The sequence below is a fragment of the Pseudozyma hubeiensis genome (assembly GCF_000403515.1).
Source record: "Pseudozyma hubeiensis SY62 DNA, scaffold: PHS42, whole genome shotgun sequence".
Lineage (NCBI taxonomy): Eukaryota > Fungi > Basidiomycota > Ustilaginomycetes > Ustilaginales > Ustilaginaceae > Pseudozyma > Pseudozyma hubeiensis.
Genome location: NW_012133824.1, coordinates 55,528 through 75,678, shown reverse-complemented (window position 1 = coordinate 75,678; position 20,151 = coordinate 55,528). Strand labels below are relative to the sequence as shown.

Sequence of the window (20,151 nt, the reverse complement as noted above, 5' to 3'; positions counted from 1 at the left end):
CTACGTCCGCATACAGGTATATAATTCCAACTTTTCACACTCTCGTCATGCAAGCATTGATAGTGTAGGGGTATCATGAGTCGTTGCCACTCATCGTCTGCCAAAGACGTGAAAACCGATTTCGACTCGACCGGGGTTCGAGTCCCCGTCAATGCATTCTTTTTTTCGCTTCTTTGAAGCCCTCTTTTTTCAACCCACTTTTTTATGCGACGCCGCACTAACAATCGTAGAAAGCTCGCCTGGGGACACAGTTTTTGGCAACATTCTGCGGTGAGTCCATGGCATCGAGTATGGATCGGACATTCCATCGGCCTGTCTCCGCAAGTGACAAAGCCTCGCCGGTAGATCCGTTTACTGTCGGTTCTACCTATTTCTATTGCCTTGTTGACATGACTGGGAGAGGAACTGAGGCGTCGTTACCCCGCTGACGAGCTTGTCAGACAGGGAACCGACAGTGGCACCGGTTCATATTCAACACTCACAAGCGACGGCGCTTGTGTCGTTTCAGTGGAAGTACTGCCATCACGCAGCTTGCGGTGGAGCTAGCCGCTGTCTACACACCGCGATCACATAAGGACATGCGAGACCGGCAACTGATCCATGGTCGACAATTGAAGCCTCAAAAGTGAAATCTAACGTTAGTTCCAAACCACACGTAGGAGATGGCGGCGGCTATGGTTGTCTCATGTCTGGGATTGAATGTCTCGACGCCCATCTGCACAAGCGAGCCTTGGGCGTTGTTTTTCCACCTGATTTTTGGTTTCTACGATTTTTAGTGAAAACGGGCCATTTTGAGTCTCAGCTCGAAGGTGCCATAGTGGGAGAGTGGAGAGAGACAGCGAGAGAAGCGGATATCTTTGGGACCAGCCAGGAACGTAACGAGATGCACACAGGCTTCCCGAGCTTTCCGCGTGTCCCGCAGTGCATAATATGGCATGATTCTTTTGCGCTTCACTTTCGGATGTGCCGCTGCGAGCTCCCTCTCTCGCACTTGCTCCCAATGTCGTGGGTCTCATAAGTTGCTGTGCTCTTGCAGGAGACAGGGACGACACGCAAAGTCAGGTTGACTCAGCTTTTAGCAGTCTGCGGAGAAAGTCGAAGGGCGAGAGGCGAGAGAAGCCATAGGGCAAATAGTATCCGCGACAAGCACTGATGGGTCTTAAACCGGTCCCTTGGCGAGATGCGGGCTACTGCATACAGATGCTGATGGGCGTTTGTCCCCGCCTAGACATACTCTGCCTTCGAGCTCAAGCCAAAATGAGAGAGTGCGGGGATAGGGCTTGGCCCGCCCATTCCACCTCCGCACGAAAGAGGTCTCAGCCAGACGTTTCGGGGCTTCCCGAGAGCTTGGACAATATCAAGCGACTGTATTCTGACAGACTTTGATCCTGACAGCCCATAGTCATCCATGGGCTGGCATTCGTAACGCTGGAGGCGATCACGCTCATCGTCAACCTTGGACCAAGCCGACACTATACAAGCGCGTTCCTTCGTCTCCTCATCCATGTGGATGGCCCATCCATATCTGTCTCGACCTCCTACCACCATCATACACAGCCGGCTTGCCGTTCGCGACTTTCGACCTGCGATGGCATCTCTACGGCTGAGCACGCTAGTGGCGCTGCTCATCGCAGCGGTATCGCTACCGGTCACTGCCCTCGATTTCTCTATCCAATCCGTCAACTGCACCGAGCTCGACTGGAGCGTCACTCTCTCACAGACAGAATGGAGCGTCAGTTCATACGTCGAGCTTTTCTTCGTTTCTCAGCAAGGAGGTCAGAACTACTCGCTGCTCTATTCGGCTCTCGGCAATGGCGACTTCCCTTCGCCAGGTACCTACGACAAGGTCACCGATTTCGGTAGCACCCGACCCAGCGGCGAGTATCGCATCGGTGTTGGACTCGCCGACATGAATGGCAACATTCTCACCACGGCTACCTCGTCTAGCGGTGGATCGGTTCAGGTCACGGCGATTGAACCGAGTACATACACTTTTGGAGGCTGCCCCGGAAACGCGTTCGGCAATACTGTGGTTGCGCCGTCGTCAACCTCGACGAGTGCTTCTGCTGCTGCTGCTGCCTCGAGCTCGGCGACCAGGACTATGTCTTTGACTAGCTCAGCGCCGACTTCGACGATGCTATCGAGCGTGTCTTCGATGGCGCAGGCATCATCCACCTCGACTGCTGCACCTCTGTCTTCGGCAGCAGCACCTCTTTCTTCCCCCGCATCGGCGTCGACCTCGACTTTGCCTCCGACACGAACCACCAACAAAGCCGCTATCGCTGGAGGTGTGGTTGGTGGGATTTTGCTTCTTCTGATCATTCTCGCCCTGGCTCGGTGGTGTTCGTCGCGTCGAAGGACCAAGAGACTCAGCCGCGCTTCGCAACGCGCGTCGACGTTGCGTCCCCTATCGCTCAGCGAGAAGATTGCTACCTATTCGAATGGGGCTAGGTCGCCTGAAATCCCGCGTCAGACGACCCAAGGAGCGTATGCTTCTAGAGACACTCTCGAATTCGCAGCCCTTGGCAGACTCAGCGAAAGCTCACGACGACGTTCTGAGGCGTATACACCCTACACGGCATCGCACATCGACGAGCTGTCTATCCACAACATGATCACCTCGTTTCCGTCTGCCGAGCCAGAACAAGAAATTCAGGTGGTCAAAGTTCCTTTCAGCCTCCAAGCCGTCCAGCAGAATCCTTCGACTTATGACACGTCCTCCTCTGCCAGCCAGTACCAGCCACCCGACAGGAACGGAAGGCAAGCGCGAACAAACTTGAACGAGGACATTCCTGCCTATCCCATCAACGCGGCTTCTCTTTCTTACTCTCGATCCAGATCAGATCCGCTCGTGATCGACCTACCGTCCATCAACACAAGCCCGCTGACCTCCCCTACCAACAGCGCATTCCAGAGTCTATCAAGGCGCATTTCGCCCGTGACTCCGACCTTCAAGATCCCGCGAGTAAGCGTTCCTACCTATGCAGCGGACCGCGATATCGAATCAGCCGCTGCAGGCGATGCAGGAATGGGCGAGGAAATGTCGAGGCAGCCATCGTGGAATTCTAGCGTGAGGAGGTTGTCTGCGGGTGGAGCGACGCTCGCCTCGGCTGACGAGGATCCGTTTGTTGACGCTGCCGAGAACCAGGAAGTTCATGGTAGGAGGCTTGTCTAGCTGTCGCAATTCAGTCGGTTCTGGCAAAGACAATCTGTTGTCGCAATCGGACAATACGAAGAGACCGCAAAGATGCATTCCCATTCCTTGTCTGTGATTGTCAATCTTGACCGGCAAGCTCAGTATGTAAATTCGCGAGAATAGGCCGTGTGAATGCTTGTTCCCGCAAGCTCCGCAAGAGTGAAGCATTTCAAGTTCAACAGATCGTACATTCTGGTTTGTCCCTCCTGTTCGCACTAGGCAAAGGCAGTTCGAACCTCTGCATGTCCTGAACCTCGCCTCTCATCCGATCGAAGTCGCCAAAGTTCCACCTTGATCCTCCATAGTAGTCTACGCAATGCTTGATCCTCCGTGGTAGACCTTCTCGAAGTCGAATGATGAGCTTGTACGTCGGTGCGTGGGGAGTGTTGTCACGTCGGAAAGCAACGACTTCGGCAGGGCTTCGGTCTGAAAAGAGGTTTGTCTCGGGAGAGATTTGCGCTGGAAAGGGAAAGGAGGCGAGGTCGGCAGGCGTGACGTTGCGACCAGAACATTCGACGATGATGGCGTTGTCTGGTCGTCGACCTTGCATCATAGCAAGCATGGCTGGGTAAAAAGGTGCACGGAAGGAAGGAATTGCGGTCGCTGTTGATCGTTGCTTTGTGAGGTTGGAAACGGCGGGTTAGTTTATATGTGTGTTCACGATCCTAGAGAGACGCTTCTTGGAGATGGGAGGTAACATAAAAGCAGGCAAGCCTTGGACGACCCTATCTGATGAGGCCACAACATATTGACTGGCTCAAAGAGACTCAAGCAATGTACCAGGCCGGTCGAGATGTCCAGCGACGCATTGATGTCCAAGTCCTCATCATAGACGAGACCACGCACAGCGGCTGCGCAAAGGAAAACAAAGCCTGGTGATTGATGGCCCAAAGGGATATGCGAGCGGACGTTCGGGACAGCTGACGAGATCATGACACCAATGTGTCAATGATGAGAACATCGACACATGTCATAGTGCCGATCACTTCCAAGCATGGATTCGACAGTATTCTCTGTTTGACAGCACTTCCGTATCGCCTGGTCATGCTTGAGGTTCTTCAAGTTGACACACAATCTGCATCGAAAGCATCTCGAGAGTGTGCACAACGGTCCAGTGTGCTGCATAGCCTTCACTTGCATGCAAGATTCCCTTTGTCCGTCGGCCGCCGGAGGTCACAGTGTCGACTGTGACACGAGTCATTAGCCGACAGCGCACCAGATACCCGGCCTTACAGGATCACAACACCATCAACCATGATCAGGTGCCCGACAGGGTTGCCGCAAGACCTCGTTTCGATTTCAGCGGCGATACCTGGTGATGCAGAAAATCCACCATGATCTCCGAGCCAGCACTACAGTGTATCTGCGAAACATCCGTCGATCCCGGCAAGGACCGCGTCGCTCAGGCCCTTTCATTGCAGCAACCGCACCCGCATGCAGGTCCGTCCCATTGTCCTGCAGCACAACAATCAGCTGCATGCATTCGTGTCCGTGCACTTCATCGTTCCGACGTCAAAATAGTGCGCGACACCTCTTCCTCCTCTTCCCCAACTTACAGTCACCTTGACCTCAAGAAGAATCACATCACTGAGAGACATATCAACACTGGACGCAGCACAAGCCCGCGATCCACGGCGAGATCGAAAGCAAAAGCAGAGACGTATGACAGATTGTGGTATAAAAGTACAGAAAGCAAGTGGGTGTGTGTATGTGTATCATATCAGATTCGAAACTCTTCAGCAGCGGTCGTCACTTCTTGCCGTGATCACTGGACGAAACGGCATCAGCCGTGAAGATCTCCTCTTCGGCGCTCTTGTTCAGAGTCGACTGTTGTTCGTCGAGCGTGGCAAAAGCAGCGCTCTGCTGCTCGTTGCCACCAGCAATAACGCCAGCATCGGCTGTACCGCCCACCTCGGCCATGAGCCTCGCGCGGAAGATCTTCCTCTTCTTGGGCGACAGATCTTGGATGGATCTAGACATGATGTTTCCCTCGAACACCCTGTGCATGAGCTCCAAGGTGACACCGCTCGATTCGGGCAAGAAGAAAGCAGCCCAGAGAACAGCAAAGGAAGTGATGACGCCGAAGAGGATGAAGGTGCCGTACTTGATGTGTTCTAGCGCACGGGGAGTGATGAGCGCGATAACAAAGTTGAAGAACCACTGGCTCATGGTTGCAGCCGACATGGCGAGTGCACGGAGCTGGTTCGGTGCAACTTCCGCACTGACCGCCCATGTGACAGAAGACCAACCGAGACCATATCCCACGACGAACAAATAGATCATCGCGATGGTTAGATAGCCTACTCCATCCACGGGCGTTCCGCTTGGTCGAACTGCTTGGTAGATTCCCACCCAGAACAGGCAGAAGACCTGTACAAGACCGCCGATGATCAGGCACCATTTGCGGCCAAGTTGCTCGATTGCCACCGCCATGAAAAGTGCAGTCGTCACAATTTTGACAACACCATATACTCCGGTCGCCAACAAGCCGCCGGATTGACCAGTGATGCCGAGAGACTTGAAAATTTGCGGGCTATAGTAGTTGATCGAGTTCGTACCGGTCCACTGTTGAAAAAACATCAGGAGGGCGCCGATGAAGACTCGATAGGTGGTGATTCGGTCGGAGAAGGCCATACGGAACTGCTGGCGAATACTGAGGCCGACTTTGCCCTTGAGGTCGTTCTCGATTTCGTTCAGAATACCCACGACGGTGGGATCATCGAGGGATGCACGGTTGATCCTGGCAAGTGAACGTTGAGCTTCGTCGCTGCGACCGTGCTCGACGAGCCATCGCGGTGACTCGGGCTGAAGAAGGATGGTCGCGACAAAAAGCGCGCCGGGAAGGCACTGCAGCGCGAACGGAATTTGCCACATAGCGCTAGACGTCTGGTCTGGGTAGTTCTGAACCATGCCATAGTTGACGAAATAGGCAAGACAGATACCCGTGACGATGAGGAGCTGGTACATACCTGCGAGTCGACCTCGAATTGAACGAGGCGCGCATTCGGAAAGGTACGTGGGAACGACAGAAGAAGCCAGACCGACGCCAAAACCGCCAATGACTCGACCGACGTAAAGCTGATTTAGTGCTGCGTTCGGGCCCTGACCGTGCAGACGGCAGACGGTCTGCACAACGGAACCTATGAGGAAGACGACAGCAGAGATGAGCATCGCCTTCTTACGGCCGAAGCGGTGCGGCAGGTAAAAACTGGAAGCTGCGCCGAAAAAACATCCCGCCTGCAGCACGGACACAATGTTTCCCTTCAATGCCGCAAGCTTGGATGGGTTGTCTTGTAGTCCAAAGTCTTCCTGAAAGGCCGGCATGCTCAATACTCCTCCAATTAAGCCGGTGTCCCACCCGAACAAAAGTCCGCCGAAGGAAGCACAAATACCGAGAAGGTAGACACGCCAGTGTTGCTGAAGGTCTTCACTGAGCGCGCCAAAACCGAAGCGTCGTTTGGAAGCATCGTCGGCGGGCGAAAGCTCAGCAGTGGTGGAACGAGCGAAGGCGTCTTCCTGCTTGGAGGGCGTCGGCGACACCTCTGCTTGCGAACGAGACATGGTGGATGGGGGAGGAGCTGGAGGTGGTGGAGAGAGGTGGTGCTGGGAGGCAAATGCGACCCGTCGTGGGACAATAAGTGGCCTTCTTGTACTTTTCCCGCCAGATTCAGACAACCGATTTGGTATCTAGGACAGTGGTGCAATGCTGGCAAATCCGAAAAGCAGGCGAATGATGAGAGGACCCGGGATCCTGTTGCCAGATCGAGGTCGGGAAGCAGGTCGAGCGTCGAAGCGGAAGGTTAATCGAAACTGTTAAAAAGGATGACAGGGCGGCTTGTGTGTGGGAAACAAGCGGGTGACAGCAGAGTTGCGTGACAAGCCACCGAAAGACAAATCTTGTGGGGTAAGGCAAAAGTGCCCTCAGGAGCAACCCTTGAGGCTATGGCGGCTAATGCTGTGAGGAGGGTGGTGGGTCAGATTAGCGGCCAGGGAGTGTGGCGATCGGGTCGTGGTGGGGGAAGAAGAGAGCGAGCGAAGGGCGCTTTGACGAGGATCGTGTCCGGAGAAGCGGAGACAGAGCCGGATGCTATTCGCTAGTGGCTCGTGGCTAGTGAGGAGGAGGAGCAGGAGCATGCGCGAGCGTCACGACTGCCCACCAGCAAGGGGGTTCAGCGGGGTCTCCAGGCTCGCCACAATGATGTGCATGGTTGTTTGGGGCCAAAGAAGCGTCGAGCCAGACCACTGCAGGATCACAAGCGAGGTGAGACACATGGTGCAGTGCACAAAATCGTGTGCGACCTATTCATTGTCCTACAGCAGCAATTCTGGTGGCGCGACATTCTATGCGTGATTCCCTAGAGCCAAATAACCTGTCGGCGAACTCCCGAATAAAGTTAGACGTGCATGCACAGTCCTGATTGGTCTACAACGTGCTCTCGAGGTAAAATTCACCCAAATTATCCGGAAACTTGCGCTGTAAGTCTTGTAAAGTCGACACAAGCTTGGCCTTTGAGTTGATGTTGCATGCCTCTTTGATCCTGAGCTCTTTGCATGGCGTGTGAACACATGAGATTCGCTGTTATTCTTTGCTCACTTCGTAAGGCTCGGGTGGAAGGCGGTCCGTGGCATGCATCCTCGCTAAAGCGTCGTGCGTCGGTGCCTAAATTCGCACGACCGTAGGCCCCCGCGGGGAAGCAGCTCTGTTGACATCTGCGGCGCTTGCGGGAGTTCTGCCGGTGGCCAGGTTCCTTCCCCACGTCTAGGCTCGTACCTCTTGGCATTCTGCCACGCTTCCATGAGGGGGACCGGCAAACTTCACAAGCGGTCTTGGCGGTTTCCCCTTCTTCTCGAAGTCAGCCGGACCGTCGACCACGAAAAGGGAGCTCGCTTAGCGACTCTGATAGATTCCCGACCCCACACCAAGAAGTCGATTCCGCATCTGCTCACCTGACCTGTCATGCCTAGTGTTGAGACTTTCGCTGGTGCCTGCGATACAGTATGCAGGCACTGCACATTCAGGGCGAGTTTCGTGTATACGATGCATGAGCGGATGCATGCCTTTGCAACGACACGAGGGAGATCGCTGGCGATACCGGCTCTCAACTGAACTTAACACTTCGAGCAGAGAAAATGTTCTCGTGCGATTTAGAGGTGCTCCACATCGGCGCTGGGGCCACACAAGTATCGAATGGACTTGACGCTGCCTGTTGTTCTTCTTCTCACCAACGCCAGGACACAGCAGGCGAGGCTTCCAGACGCTGCTCCAACAACGATGACAGCAAGACTAGCATTCGTTGGACGCCGAAGCTTGCTTGCACAAACCGCTTTACCTTCCAGTCTCAGAACGGGCGGCCTCAGGAATATGGCGTCAACGGCGCGACCGCCCACCGTGCCTCTGGTGATTGCGCCAAACGCCCTTGCATCGTTGATCGACTCCAACAAAGCTGACAGCAGCAAGCTGCGTATTCTCGACGCAACATGGTTCATGCCCAACACAAATCCACCACGCAACGCATTCGAGGAGTATACGGCAGGTCCTCGGCTGCCAAAGGCTCTCTTTTGGAACGTTGACAAGATCGCAACCGTCGGTGAAAGTGTTCGCAACCTCCCACACATGATGCCATCTCCAGCCACGTTTGCAGAGGCAGCCTCGGAACACGGCATCGAACCGGATACACACCCCGTGGTGTATGACACTCACGGAGTGTTCTCTGCCCCGCGCACGGCCTTCACCTTCAAGGCGTTCGGCCATCTGAATGTTTCCGTGCTCAACGGCGGATTACCTGCTTGGATCAACTACGGACTGCCAACAGAATCTGGCGAGCCGACATCCGTGTCCAGGACCGACTACCCAGAGCCCGTTCTGCAGGATGGTATCATCCGCTCATTTGACGAGATGGTCGCTAACGCCAAAATGGGTGCTCGAGGACAGACGGTATTTGACGCGCGAGCCAAAGGCAGATTCGACGGAACGGATCCTGAACCAAGACCAGGCCTGTCGTCCGGTCACATCCCGCACAGTCTCTCGCTGCCCTTCCCCAGCCTGCTCAGGACCGAGACCGGCAAAGACGGAAAGCAGTATACCGTGCTCAAGGATCAGATCGAGCTATGGAGGACGCTGAGCGATACGGTGGGAGGTATGGAGGCCCTCGACAAGCTCAGACAAGCTTCGAGCGGTGGAGAGCTAGCGGCTACCAACACGTGCGGCTCAGGGATGACTGCAGCAGCCATCTGGTTGGCGTTGCAAGAGATCGGTGTGCAGAGCAGCATCTACGACGAGAGCTGGATGGGATGGGCCTCGAGAGAAGACGAAGGCGTGGCTATTGACAAGAACGAATGATACAGCAATCAAATGTTATCATCCCCGACCTTCACTTCTGCTACAAGAAGCGTGAGCATGCGTTTTGAGACACAGACATCGTACATAATTTCGACACAAGAGCCTTTGTGATAGCGTTGCTGCTACACTTTCCTGAGAGTGCGATAGCTGCAGCTCAAGACGACTGATCGCCTTTCCCAGCTATCCTGCATAGGACGCCGCGATCTGATCTATCGACAACAGATCGATTCATCGCCTTCGGTAACCGGCCAAAATGAATCGATCCGGAGGACTTCCATCGATTCGGATACCCGAACGTGGCTCTTAGAAGGGTATGCTGTAACGGAACCGGCATCGGAATAATGACTGCGGACCGACCACAATCGACGATACAGGCTTTTCACCAACACCGACTGACACAGCGGAATAACCCGCGGCCTGAAGACAAATTCGCCGCGAAATGAGCCGGTGTCGCGTGGGATAACGCCTGGGCGCCTACTCTCTGCGCTTGTACCTGTCAGCGTCTGCTCGAGAAGCTGTCGCCTATCTCGTTGCGCGGCTGCCAAGAAGCATGCTTCCACATGGTCCTTATCGCCATGCTACGCAATCGGTTGTGCTGATACGGTATCATGTATGCGACTGGCACACAGGCTGCAGTGCTGTGCGGGGCAAGGATGGGTTCGTTTTCGAAGTGATAAACCTCGGCAAAGCCTCAGGGTGTTGTAGCCGAATTGAAGCACCATAAGTTTGCCACTCCTCACGCCTCGGGTATGCCGAAACAGTCGCCCAAGGTCGTGGTTCCGAGTCGATGCCATGATAAGGTACGACATGGCAAGTCGGCTCGGCTATCGCGGCGGGTCGACTATCTGCCCAACGTGACCCGTTGCCATCCTTGCATCGCTTTTGTACCTCGATCTGCGTGGGGGCGGCTGAACCGATACGCTGGCTCCGAGAGTCTCGAGTATATAGATCCTTTCTCTGCTTCCATGTGATCACCATCTGTCGGCTTTCTTTCAACTTCACTCAGTCACTCGAGGCCAGACCATCTCCCATTGTAGACATCACGATGAGTAGCCACAAGGCGTCGATCTCTTCGCACTCTCCGTGCGAGGAGAGCATCAAGGCTTTCGACGAGAAAGCATCCCAATCAGTCGCCGTGACCGCGTTCGAGCACGGTGCAACCGGTACTAAGCTATCCAAGATCGAAGAGGTCATCGAGGCAGAACACCAGCTTACTGAGCAAGAGAGCCGCAGACTGCGTCGCAAGATCGACCGTTACACGGTACCATGCCTGCTCGCCATCTACGGTCTGCAGTATGCCGACAAAGTCTCGCTCGCCACCGGTGTCCTGTTCGGTCTCAAGCAAGACACGCATCTGAAAGGGCAGGAATACTCGTGGCTCACCACAATCTACTACCTGGGGTACTTCATCTTTCAGCCGTTGATGAATTACGGCATGCAGAGGGTGGACGCGGCCTACGTCGTGTCGGCCATGGTGGTGGTGTGGGGTATCGTTCTGGTGACTCTGGGACTGTGCCACAGTTTCGCGCAGCTCATGGCGGTGCGATTCATTCTCGGTGCGCTGGAGGGCGTCGTAACTCCAGCCTTCTCCCTGATTGTAGCGAGCTGGTACAAACGATCCGAACAAAACGCAAGGCAACTCTGGTACTTTGCGATGAACACGGGCTTCTCGCTGTGGGTCTCGGTTGTTATCTACTTTGTTTCGAAAAAGGCCTCGGACGATGGCCATATCTCGGGCTGGAGAGTCATCAACTTCTTCCTCGGTGGTCTCACCGTGTTTGTCGGCGTCCTCACGGGCATCTTCCTCCGCCTCCCCAAGAATGCATGGTGGCTCAACGAGAACGAACGTAAGCTGGCCCACGCTCGCATCATCGACAATGGTGTCGGCACCGGAGAGACCAAAGAGTGGAAGGGGGATCAGGTGAAAGACGCTCTCACCGACCCCAACACCTACTTCATCTTCTTCATCAACGTCACCTGCTGCATCCCCAACGGCGGCATCACGACCTTCCAGAGTCTCATCTACCAGTCGTTCTCATTTACGCCGCTGGAGTCGATCCTGTATCAGCTTCCCTCGTTCGCTCTGTCGTTCTGTTGGATTCTGTTCGCAGCGTTCATGATCCACAAGTTTCCTCGACTTCGCTTCTTTTTCATGTGCTTCACCGTCATCCCTGCCTTTGTCGCTGTGATGACAGCGGGAACGCTGCCTCACGAACCGAAGTACAAGTGGTCGAGGTACGGCGTTTACCTGATGAGCATTCTGTATGCGTTGCAGAGCTTCCTCATGTGGGCGCTGATGCCGAGCATCATTGGTGGAAGAACCAAGAAGACGGTCGTTGCGACTCTCTGCTTTATGGGATACTGTGTCGGGGTAAGTACAAACACGTGCCTCTCTGTAGGGACAAGATCCGGTGAAAGGCATGCATGCTGACTTGTTGAAAACTCCATCTTTATGCAACGGCAGAACATGATCGGCCCTCAAGTTTTCCGAGCTTCGGATGCACCACGCTACATCCGTGGTCTGATTGTAGTAGCATCGATGCTAGCACTGGTCTTCGTCCTCTGCATCTGTTGGCTCATCTACCTGGTCACGGAGAACAAGAGACGAAGAAAAGTTCTCGCGCAAATGGGTGTATCCGAAGAGGAAAGGCTGCTCAAGAACAAGATCAACGGTGAACTGGATGTAGGTATAGCGCTTTGGGAGCTGTCGTTCATCGTCTCTGCATCTCGACTGACACGCCTTTTGCCTTGGTTTGGGCTCGAACAGATGACGGACAACAAGAACATTTACTTCTTGTACAATTGGTAAACCTGTCAGCGCTAGTCGGACGAAAGCATTCGGTTCGACGGAATACAAAGGATAGGCCTTCATATGGCACTGGATCCGATGACTGACTGAGCATGCACGAGAAGCAAAGTCGTTCGAGCAACGCTTTGCGACGACAATGTGCCGGCACGAAGAAGACGGAGCGCTGCGCGCAGACTAGTGTCCGAAGTCAGACCGAGGCATGGGTGAAAGAGGTCGCAGACGCCCAGCCGAACAAAGTGAATTGACCGACGTCGCTGAACCGAAACAGGCAGGAAAGTGCCGATGGCAGCGAGACAAAATAGTGCTTGGTGCAGAGCGTCTCAAGGGCACTGGCAGAGACCGATTGGTTGCTCGCACGGAGTTGACGATATTGCTTTGCTATCAGCGGATGTACCGACTACCGGCCAATTCGAGACGGGACGGCGACTTTTGAGAGCTTCTCGGATGCTCGGACATGCCGACAACCTTGTCAGGCCGGACCTGAGGGTCGAACTCGTGAGGTCACCAGGCATTGTCGCTGATTTCCCGAACGGTCCGAAAACTCGTGTTTCTCCGCTTTGGCAACGCTGACATGCAGGTTGAAGCGGGGTTCGCCAGTACTTTAAGTTACGGCATAAGTGACCGACAATCAGCTGGAGTTGCCGGTGAGTTCGATCAACTGGGGCGCCGCACGCCATGCGCTTTCGTCATTGGTCCCGGTGAGGGCAAGAAGCTCGAATAGGCGACGAGGAGAAAAGAGACACTCGGGGAGGGAGTATCTTCGGCCAAACTCTTCTCGGGTCCCTTGCGCGACGGTCGCCGGTCGCTTCAGAATACAACTTCGGGCAGGATCAACCGATCCGATCTTACAACAGCAAAGTCTATACGTGTCCTGTTGTGCTGGCTACATCGACGTACGGATAAAACCTGATCATGGCGATCTGATTGGTGTGAAAGTGGGGCAGGTAGTCGCGCGTCCGACCGAGATACAAGCGAAGAACGGCTGGACCATCACGATCGAGTAGCGCGTACGCCACGCAAGCTTCACTTCGCTTTTCCCTTCAATCCGTCTCTTACATCAGGGATGGTGATACACAAGCTGAGATTCGGTCCACTGCCTCTTTTGCACGTATCGACTTGATTGGATCGTTCGAGCGATTTCAACGGCATAGAGCAGGAGTCAGTGCCGCAGAGTTCGCATCTTTCCGCGTCTCCAACCGCGGAGTCTGAAATCGAACAATATCCTCATGTCCGAATCTGCTCCGGTCCTCGGTCAGAATTTCGTGTAAATCTTGGATGAGCCGAGCCGGCCGGCTCTTCTCCGTTAGTGCCTGGCTCGCCCAACCTGTCAAAACCTGCAAGCAAACCCCACGCTCACCTCGCTGCGGGTGCGGGCAACTCCACAAATTCTTCGGTCAAAACAGTCGCCGGTGATCCTTGCGAGCCACTTCAAGTCTTTCTGCCATTGAACATTGATTTTGATACGAGTCGAGAAGGCAACCGCCGTCCCTGTCGGTGTGACCCAACGAGAAGGAGGTGGGCGCAAGTCAGCAGATGCTCGTAGGAAGCGAAATGTGGCGGAGAAGGTGTGCTTCGCAGACAAATGACCGACCTCCGGTCTTGGTTCGGTGCAAAATGAAAAGGCGGGGATATCAGAGCACACAAGCGAGCAGCAGGCGGATTTCTTGCCAAGTTGCTCGACGACTCTCCCCGCTATGTGCCCCCACTCGACAACTGCCGCTCGTCTCCTCTACTTTCTGCCGTGCTGCTTCTTCTTGTAAAGCCATCAACGCCGTATACGGGCATCAAAAGAGAGATTTCCGGCTTCCTGACTCCCGGTTGTAGCCTGCAATTCGCGTGGTGTACCGAGCCCACATCTCTCATTGGAGCCTCGACCGTCCACGAGTGCGCGGGAAGCGGCCTGGTAGTCGAGCCTTGAGCTCCCACAGACCCCACCTCCTTCATTGTCTTGTCTTTAACCGTCCACTCCAACCTTAGCCTGATCCTTTTCTCCTAGGTTATCGTGCCTGACTTTTGAGACCCCGCTCCTACCCTCGACAGTGTACCTTTCTGTACCTTGCTTTCGCTGCAGTTCCAGGAAGCACGCTGGGCGGACACCAGCATCGGCGAGGTTCATGGTCTTCGTGCTTCATCGCAATGGAGTAGCGTAGCTTCGTCTTGCACCACCATCCACGATCCCTTGCGCACCTTTGCCACCATAATCTCGCACTGTCTGGAGGCATGGCTTCTACTGCGACAGCCAACGCACATTGCTCATCGACAGCATCATCATTCTCACCGACGTGTTGCGTTCGCCCTCTCGACGACTGCTCCTTCACGCACTCCAGCTCATCACGTTTGAAACAGTTCACATCACCATCATCGAAGTGCTATCGTAGCGAGAGCCGTACGCCGGACTCGGTGCGAGATCACTCCGACTGGTTTCGTCCATCCTCCAACCTGTCATCGTATGGTTCTCTACCGAATGGGTATAAGGGCACATCTCTCCGCTTCTCGCCCGAGCCACCGACACTGCTAGCGTTTGCATCGTCCTTCCAGACGCTCATCGACTCGCAAGCGCCCATCTCATCGACGCACTCTGCGGCCTCGGAGCTGCTGTCCGTCTCCGCGTCCACCTTTCCACCCTCAACTCTTCCCATCTCGGCTTTGACCGACTTGATCAGCTCGACCGTTACGTCGTCATCTACCTCGGCCTCTTCGAAATCATCCCTCTCCTCCGTTTCCATGTCTCTCGCTGAGACTATGGCGGGCGTCGGTACAGCCACCACCACGGCTGGGCTGGATCTTCTCGGCATTCTCGCCGAGGAGGTCGACTGGGATCCGCAGCAGAAAGGATCGCCTGCACAGCTCGCAGTGCTGGGACACAGTCTGCAAACCCACCAGGAGGCGAAACAGAAGCTTTGGGCGGGTCACATACTGGGCACGTTGGGGTTGATCGAAGCAGATGGGAGCAGGAGAAATAGCTTTTCGACTCTCACTTCGGGGCTGCCCAAACACATGCGGGACGCCGGGGACGTGAAATCGCAAAGGACGCGGACGACGTCATCAGCACAAGTTCGATCAACAGGAGCACTTGTCTTGACAGACGACCCGCTGAACACCATGACGTTGACAAAGCGGACCGCGCTGTTCTACGAGAACCTGTACGAGAGCCTCTGTCCAGGCATCGTCCCGCGGGCGTACATCTACCCGAGACTCGGGAGGAAATCGCATGACCAAGATGCGTCTTTTGCCGCACTGACGTTGTCCGTTTCTCTTTTGGGAATGCTAGGGCTCACTCTGCCAAAGTTATCCAGTACCAAGGGGGGCGATAACAGCATCGACTCGCAGCTGGTTCGACCTTTCGTCATGCCGAGCGTGCCATCGGATCGTCGTTCCAAAAAACATCAATCGGGGACCTTGCGGATACAAGCGATACGATTGATCGAGAGGATCCTGCTCCTACGCCTTTCATCACCTGGCGGAGGTGTGAGCTTCGGTCAAGCGCCAACGCTCGAAGCTGTCGTTACGGGATTCTTCCTCTCGCTGGCGCTGTACAATCTAGACGACGATTCGCACGAAGGAGGCATGCCGAGTTTCACCGAGTGGAAGGATGCGAGTTTCTTTCGGTTCTGCGAGGCTATCACGCTGGCCAAGATTTTGGGATTAGACCGGGTGGAGCGTTCGGGAGCAAAAGATGCGCAAGGAGAGGTGTCGGAGGAGGTCAAGATGTGGCTGCTATTGGCTCGTGCTGAAAAGTGGTGGGCAGCGCAAAAACCGGGCTACGTGTGTCAGATGGACACTGACAGACAAGCAGAACGACGTGGAAGCGGGAGAAAGCGGGTCAAGTCGGATGCGGATGAAGTGGCATTGCCAACGAAACGAGCAAGAACATCAACGCTGACCTCGAAGCTTTCTGAACCGCTGTCCTTCCTGGTCAAGCTCGGATTCGCAGGCGTTCGAGATCATCTGATGTATCATTTTGGCGACACCATCGACTGCTGGACCCTGACATGCTCTCAAACCGCCAAGTGTCGAATGTCTCCCAAAGCAGCCCTCCGCATCCACGATTCGCTAGCATCGCTCGACTCATCTTCCACTCAGCATCTTTCCGCCGATCCGATTCTGGTCGACTTGGTACGGCAAGCCCTACGAGCCAAACTCTGGATCTCGTGCCTCGACCACCGTCTCGTATCCACCGATGCTCAAGGACCACTGCGACCCGACCAACCTCTACACATCGCACTCGACACGCTCGATCTGCTGGAAGATTTGGATCATCTCGTACTCCGCCCGCTTCCTCGTGGGGACGTTGCAATGGGTGAGGCGATCCGAGAGGCACTTCAAGCGGTACGCGATTGCGTGTCGAGGTTGCCAGACGGTCAGTTTGCTGGAGAGGCATTCTCGTTCGAACAGGTCGAGGCGAGCGACGAGAGCGACTCCGCTTGCGGCAACAGCCCAAGAGCGGAAGATGGAGCGGCAGAAGCTGCTCGCTCGACTACGACGATCACACGAGCCGCTCAGTCCGTGATTGACAACCTGGATCATTTTCTGACTCGGGTGTAGTCAGAAGCAAGCTTGTCTATACTTTATGTACGACGTTTGTACAATATCCGATTCACTGCAATCTTGCTTTGTTTGTCAAGGGAATGTAATTCCGCGAGAGTTCGTGTTCGCATGTGTGAGAGTCGTTCGTCTCTTTGTCAGGATCGACGATCCTAAGAGCTTACGTGCCGTGACTGGACGAACCTCTCCGCTTGCTCACGGGGACGGAGGCCGCGTTTGCACACAAAGGCTTCTTTGAACGATATCTCTGGCTTTGCTCCAGAGATGACCCGATCACGCGAACTCAGATCTCTCCAACGTCGCAACTTTGCGCAGAATCGCCTTTGTCCTCTGTCCGTCGCAATATGACTTCCTCGCAACGTCATGAGTCGTCTCCGCTCCAGTACGGCGAAGTAGCAGTCCGTATCACAGCAGGTCGAGTGACTGAATGGTGGCCAATGACATTGATGTGTTAATGTTGTCCGAAAGAGAGAGTGATGACCTGCTCCTGTACTAGCTGTGCGCTTTGAGTTCGTGCTCCGCCGTCACTGTAGCATCGGCTCAGACTTGCCTCCTCGTGTCCTGTCCAATGACCGGTCTCGGCTTGCTCACCCTACTCTTCAACTGCTCCAAACTCACATCCTCCTCCTTTCCGAGTAGCGCCTCCTCCAACCTCTTGTCGTCATTCAATTCTCGATCCAGAGCTTGACCTACTCTTCCTTCGAATTCGCTTCTTCCCTTGCTCGCGCGTTCGTCCGCTCTCGTCTGCTGCCAGACGGTCGCACCTCTCCCTGGCAAAGTCGTCACCGCTCCTTGTTGCAAAGGCGCATCAGCGTGGGATTGTGGAGGAGCGGGAACTGCAGCCGCTGCTTGTTGACCGTAGTAGAAGCTTCCGACGAGCGCAGCTAGTACGGTGAGACCTTGAAAGCCGACACGCCATCGCAAGGCTTTGTTGAACTGATCGCGGTTGCCCGAGCGAAGATGATTGGATGCTACGATCAGTGCTCCGCAGGTGAGGAGCGATCCGATCGGTACTAGTGGCTGCTCGCGCATCTTGCGGAAGAACTTGTCCCGTGGCGCTTCTGGTAGCTCTGATCCCAACGCCGCTGCATCGGGCACGTATGCATTGGGGTGGACGGATGATGCAGGAGGTCCTCCTGGCTGCTGTTGCTCTCGAGCGAGCTCTGCGTTAGGCAATCCCGACATGATGTGCTGCCGTACTTCCTTCGAGGACTCAGTGCGTCGATAGCTAGTTGATGCAAGAAAGAAACCTTTGCCGTAGATTGATGGAGGCGTTGGATGCTTCCGCAAGCTGACCAAGCACGCCCTAACCTCCCGCTCCTTGGCAATGGCTAAACGAAGATGAACTTGAAGTCGACCTTTTCATCTTCAAGTGGAGGTGACCCGATCAATTTCTCATCGGGCACAATCAGCGATCGAACACCCAGGCTAGAACACCAATTGCACGAAAGGGGGCGCTCTTTCTCCTCGATACTGGTCTGGCTGCGAAAGCCCTTGTCGTCTCGCATTGCTCAATGCGCATCGCAACGATGTCTTCCCGGGATGCGTAGTCACATGCACACTGCAGTCTTATCCGTTACCGCTTCTAGTTCAATGCAGTCTTATCCGTTGTATCGCTTTAGGTTTTAGAGGTAGAGAGCTGTAGCGCGCCAACGTCCGACGGAGAGTCCGAACGCAATGCAGTGTACAGAGCCCCTGTATGACAGCATTTGCATACAGCGCTTTGAGGTCAGAATTGAGATATGAGATCACACGGTCAATCCGCCGATTCGCTACGTCAATAATCTCCGCTCTAGAAAGGAGGTTGACGTTTTTCCAACCGCCGACTCCAGTTCCGCATCTCGAAAATCCTCTCTTTGCCGCTAACCTTTTAGATAGAAAACGGGCGCTCGAAAAATATTTCATGCGAACAACGTCACTTGTTGTCTTTTCCGAGCAGCGAGCGAGACCGCACTATCACTGTAAAGGCGGCTGTCGTGCGCCCACACTGTAATGTCATAAGCTCAAGCTCTGCTGGTACTCCTGTCTTGCCTTGCCTTGCTTTCAGCCAATCGTCGATCGCAGCCTTATCTTGTTCCGGTGGGGGAATATGAAACCCGCAAGAGGTAAGTGAAGCTGCAATGAAAGTTTTTGGAAACGACAGAGAGCACTGCATTGCGCTGTGTGCCGCAGGTTCACAAAAGACAAAGAAGAATGAAGGTGGGCGGCACGACCAATCGGTCAGGGTCATGAGACATTGCTGCAAAAAAATCGTCCAAGGATCACGCGCAGCGAACCCGTCGCCCAATCACGCATCGCATGGGCTCGGCTCGTGATTGATCGCATTTAACGGCTGCGCCGAACATTTTCTTGAATGCTTCGCACATTCTCATTGGGTTGACGTCGTTTGACTATGCATGCTGGGCCACAACATGGACGGAGAGTCGGAAGCTTCCGAGATCGATTGGCTGACCGAGAAGTCCATGGGCAGAAGAGCCTATCCCTCCGAGCAAAGAGATACGAGTGCTCGAGGAGAAGTTCGCAACCGCGTCAAGCGCGGTCACGGGCCCATCTCATCACTCACACAATCCATCCGCGGGGTAGCGTCTGCTTAGGGAAGACCCCCCTCGAGCTAGTAACTCTCTTTTCGTCTGGAAGCTGGGTTTGAAATTTTGAGCACAACGACTGCATCATCGGAATATTTTTTTTGGGAACCTGTGGCTTTTTCCGATTTACAAGTGGACAGCCGACGGCTTGACGAAAATCCTCCTTTGCAGTCCCTGATCGCTGCGGCTTCTGCGTCGAAACAAAATGTCCTAGACAGTCCAGCCGACATGCTCGTCCATCAGCAGCGTCATGAGACAGAATTTCGAACGGATTAGCCGACACTGCTCCTGTTGCCCCGGCGCCCTATCAAACCCATTGTCTTGAATACAGCAGCTGGACAGAAGGTGGAAGGGTATGGAGAAGTCCGAGTGCCAGCTCGATGTCGCTGCGCTCGAGTCGCCCGTTGACAGAGCAAGGAGCCCAAGATAGCGCAGATCACGAGCCCTGCAGCGATCAAGGTTTTCCGAAGCATGCTTATGGCTGATAGGCTGTGGAGCTGGCTTGCCGGAACGATTGATAGCCGCCTTATGAGCGCCGCGCAGAGATTCGATTTTAGTGTCACTTTTTAGCAGTCCCTCCTCCTGCGGAACGCGCAGACCGCCGTGTCATTCGCTGTTGCCGTTTTCATCTGCACGAGGGCCTGTCCTTTCCCTCTTCACTTCTTTCCGTCCTCTC

General features: G+C 54.7%; 8 protein-coding genes and 1 non-coding gene across 9 annotated transcripts; 5 read left to right on the top strand and 4 right to left on the bottom strand.

The window, feature by feature from the left end:
• Positions 1-53: 53 nt before the first annotated feature.
• PHSY_007626 lies at positions 54-156 on the top strand. The gene has a single exon. It is a non-coding gene; the product is annotated as a tRNA-Gly (tRNA).
• A 1,432-nt stretch (positions 157-1,588) lies between these two features.
• PHSY_004204 (hypothetical protein) lies at positions 1,589-3,175 on the top strand (the record flags this gene model as incomplete). Its single annotated transcript, XM_012334818.1, has 1 exon — positions 1,589-3,175. One exon carries the CDS (start codon positions 1,589-1,591, stop codon positions 3,173-3,175), a length of 1,587 nt encoding a protein of 528 aa, XP_012190208.1.
• Positions 3,176-3,371: 196 nt separating this feature from the next.
• Positions 3,372-3,758, bottom strand: PHSY_004203 (hypothetical protein; the record flags this gene model as incomplete). Its single annotated transcript, XM_012334817.1, has 1 exon — positions 3,372-3,758. The coding sequence occupies one exon, from the start codon at positions 3,756-3,758 to the stop codon at positions 3,372-3,374; it is 387 nt and encodes a 128-aa protein (XP_012190207.1).
• Positions 3,759-4,945: 1,187 nt separating this feature from the next.
• On the bottom strand, positions 4,946-6,757 carry PHSY_004202 (quinate permease; the record flags this gene model as incomplete). The annotated part of the gene is made up of 1 exon (XM_012334816.1): positions 4,946-6,757. One exon carries the CDS (start codon positions 6,755-6,757, stop codon positions 4,946-4,948), a length of 1,812 nt encoding a protein of 603 aa, XP_012190206.1.
• Positions 6,758-8,558: 1,801 nt separating this feature from the next.
• Positions 8,559-9,536, top strand: PHSY_004201 (thiosulfate sulfurtransferase; the record flags this gene model as incomplete). Its single annotated transcript, XM_012334815.1, has 1 exon — positions 8,559-9,536. One exon carries the CDS (start codon positions 8,559-8,561, stop codon positions 9,534-9,536), a length of 978 nt encoding a protein of 325 aa, XP_012190205.1.
• Positions 9,537-10,581: 1,045 nt separating this feature from the next.
• Positions 10,582-14,169, top strand: PHSY_004200 (allantoate transporter; the record flags this gene model as incomplete). Its single annotated transcript, XM_012334814.1, has 3 exons — positions 10,582-11,907; positions 12,001-12,223; positions 14,108-14,169. 3 exons carry the CDS (start codon positions 10,582-10,584, stop codon positions 14,167-14,169), a joined length of 1,611 nt encoding a protein of 536 aa, XP_012190204.1.
• Positions 14,170-14,753: 584 nt separating this feature from the next.
• On the bottom strand, positions 14,754-15,140 carry PHSY_004199 (tRNA-splicing endonuclease; the record flags this gene model as incomplete). Its single annotated transcript, XM_012334813.1, has 1 exon — positions 14,754-15,140. One exon carries the CDS (start codon positions 15,138-15,140, stop codon positions 14,754-14,756), a length of 387 nt encoding a protein of 128 aa, XP_012190203.1.
• A 202-nt stretch (positions 15,141-15,342) lies between these two features.
• PHSY_004198 (C6 transcription factor) lies at positions 15,343-16,890 on the top strand (the record flags this gene model as incomplete). Its single annotated transcript, XM_012334812.1, has 1 exon — positions 15,343-16,890. One exon carries the CDS (start codon positions 15,343-15,345, stop codon positions 16,888-16,890), a length of 1,548 nt encoding a protein of 515 aa, XP_012190202.1.
• A 540-nt stretch (positions 16,891-17,430) lies between these two features.
• On the bottom strand, positions 17,431-18,398 carry PHSY_004197 (hypothetical protein; the record flags this gene model as incomplete). Its single annotated transcript, XM_012334811.1, has 2 exons — positions 17,431-18,118; positions 18,238-18,398. The coding sequence occupies 2 exons, from the start codon at positions 18,396-18,398 to the stop codon at positions 17,431-17,433; spliced, it is 849 nt and encodes a 282-aa protein (XP_012190201.1).
• Between the last annotated feature and the right edge of the window lie 1,753 nt (positions 18,399-20,151).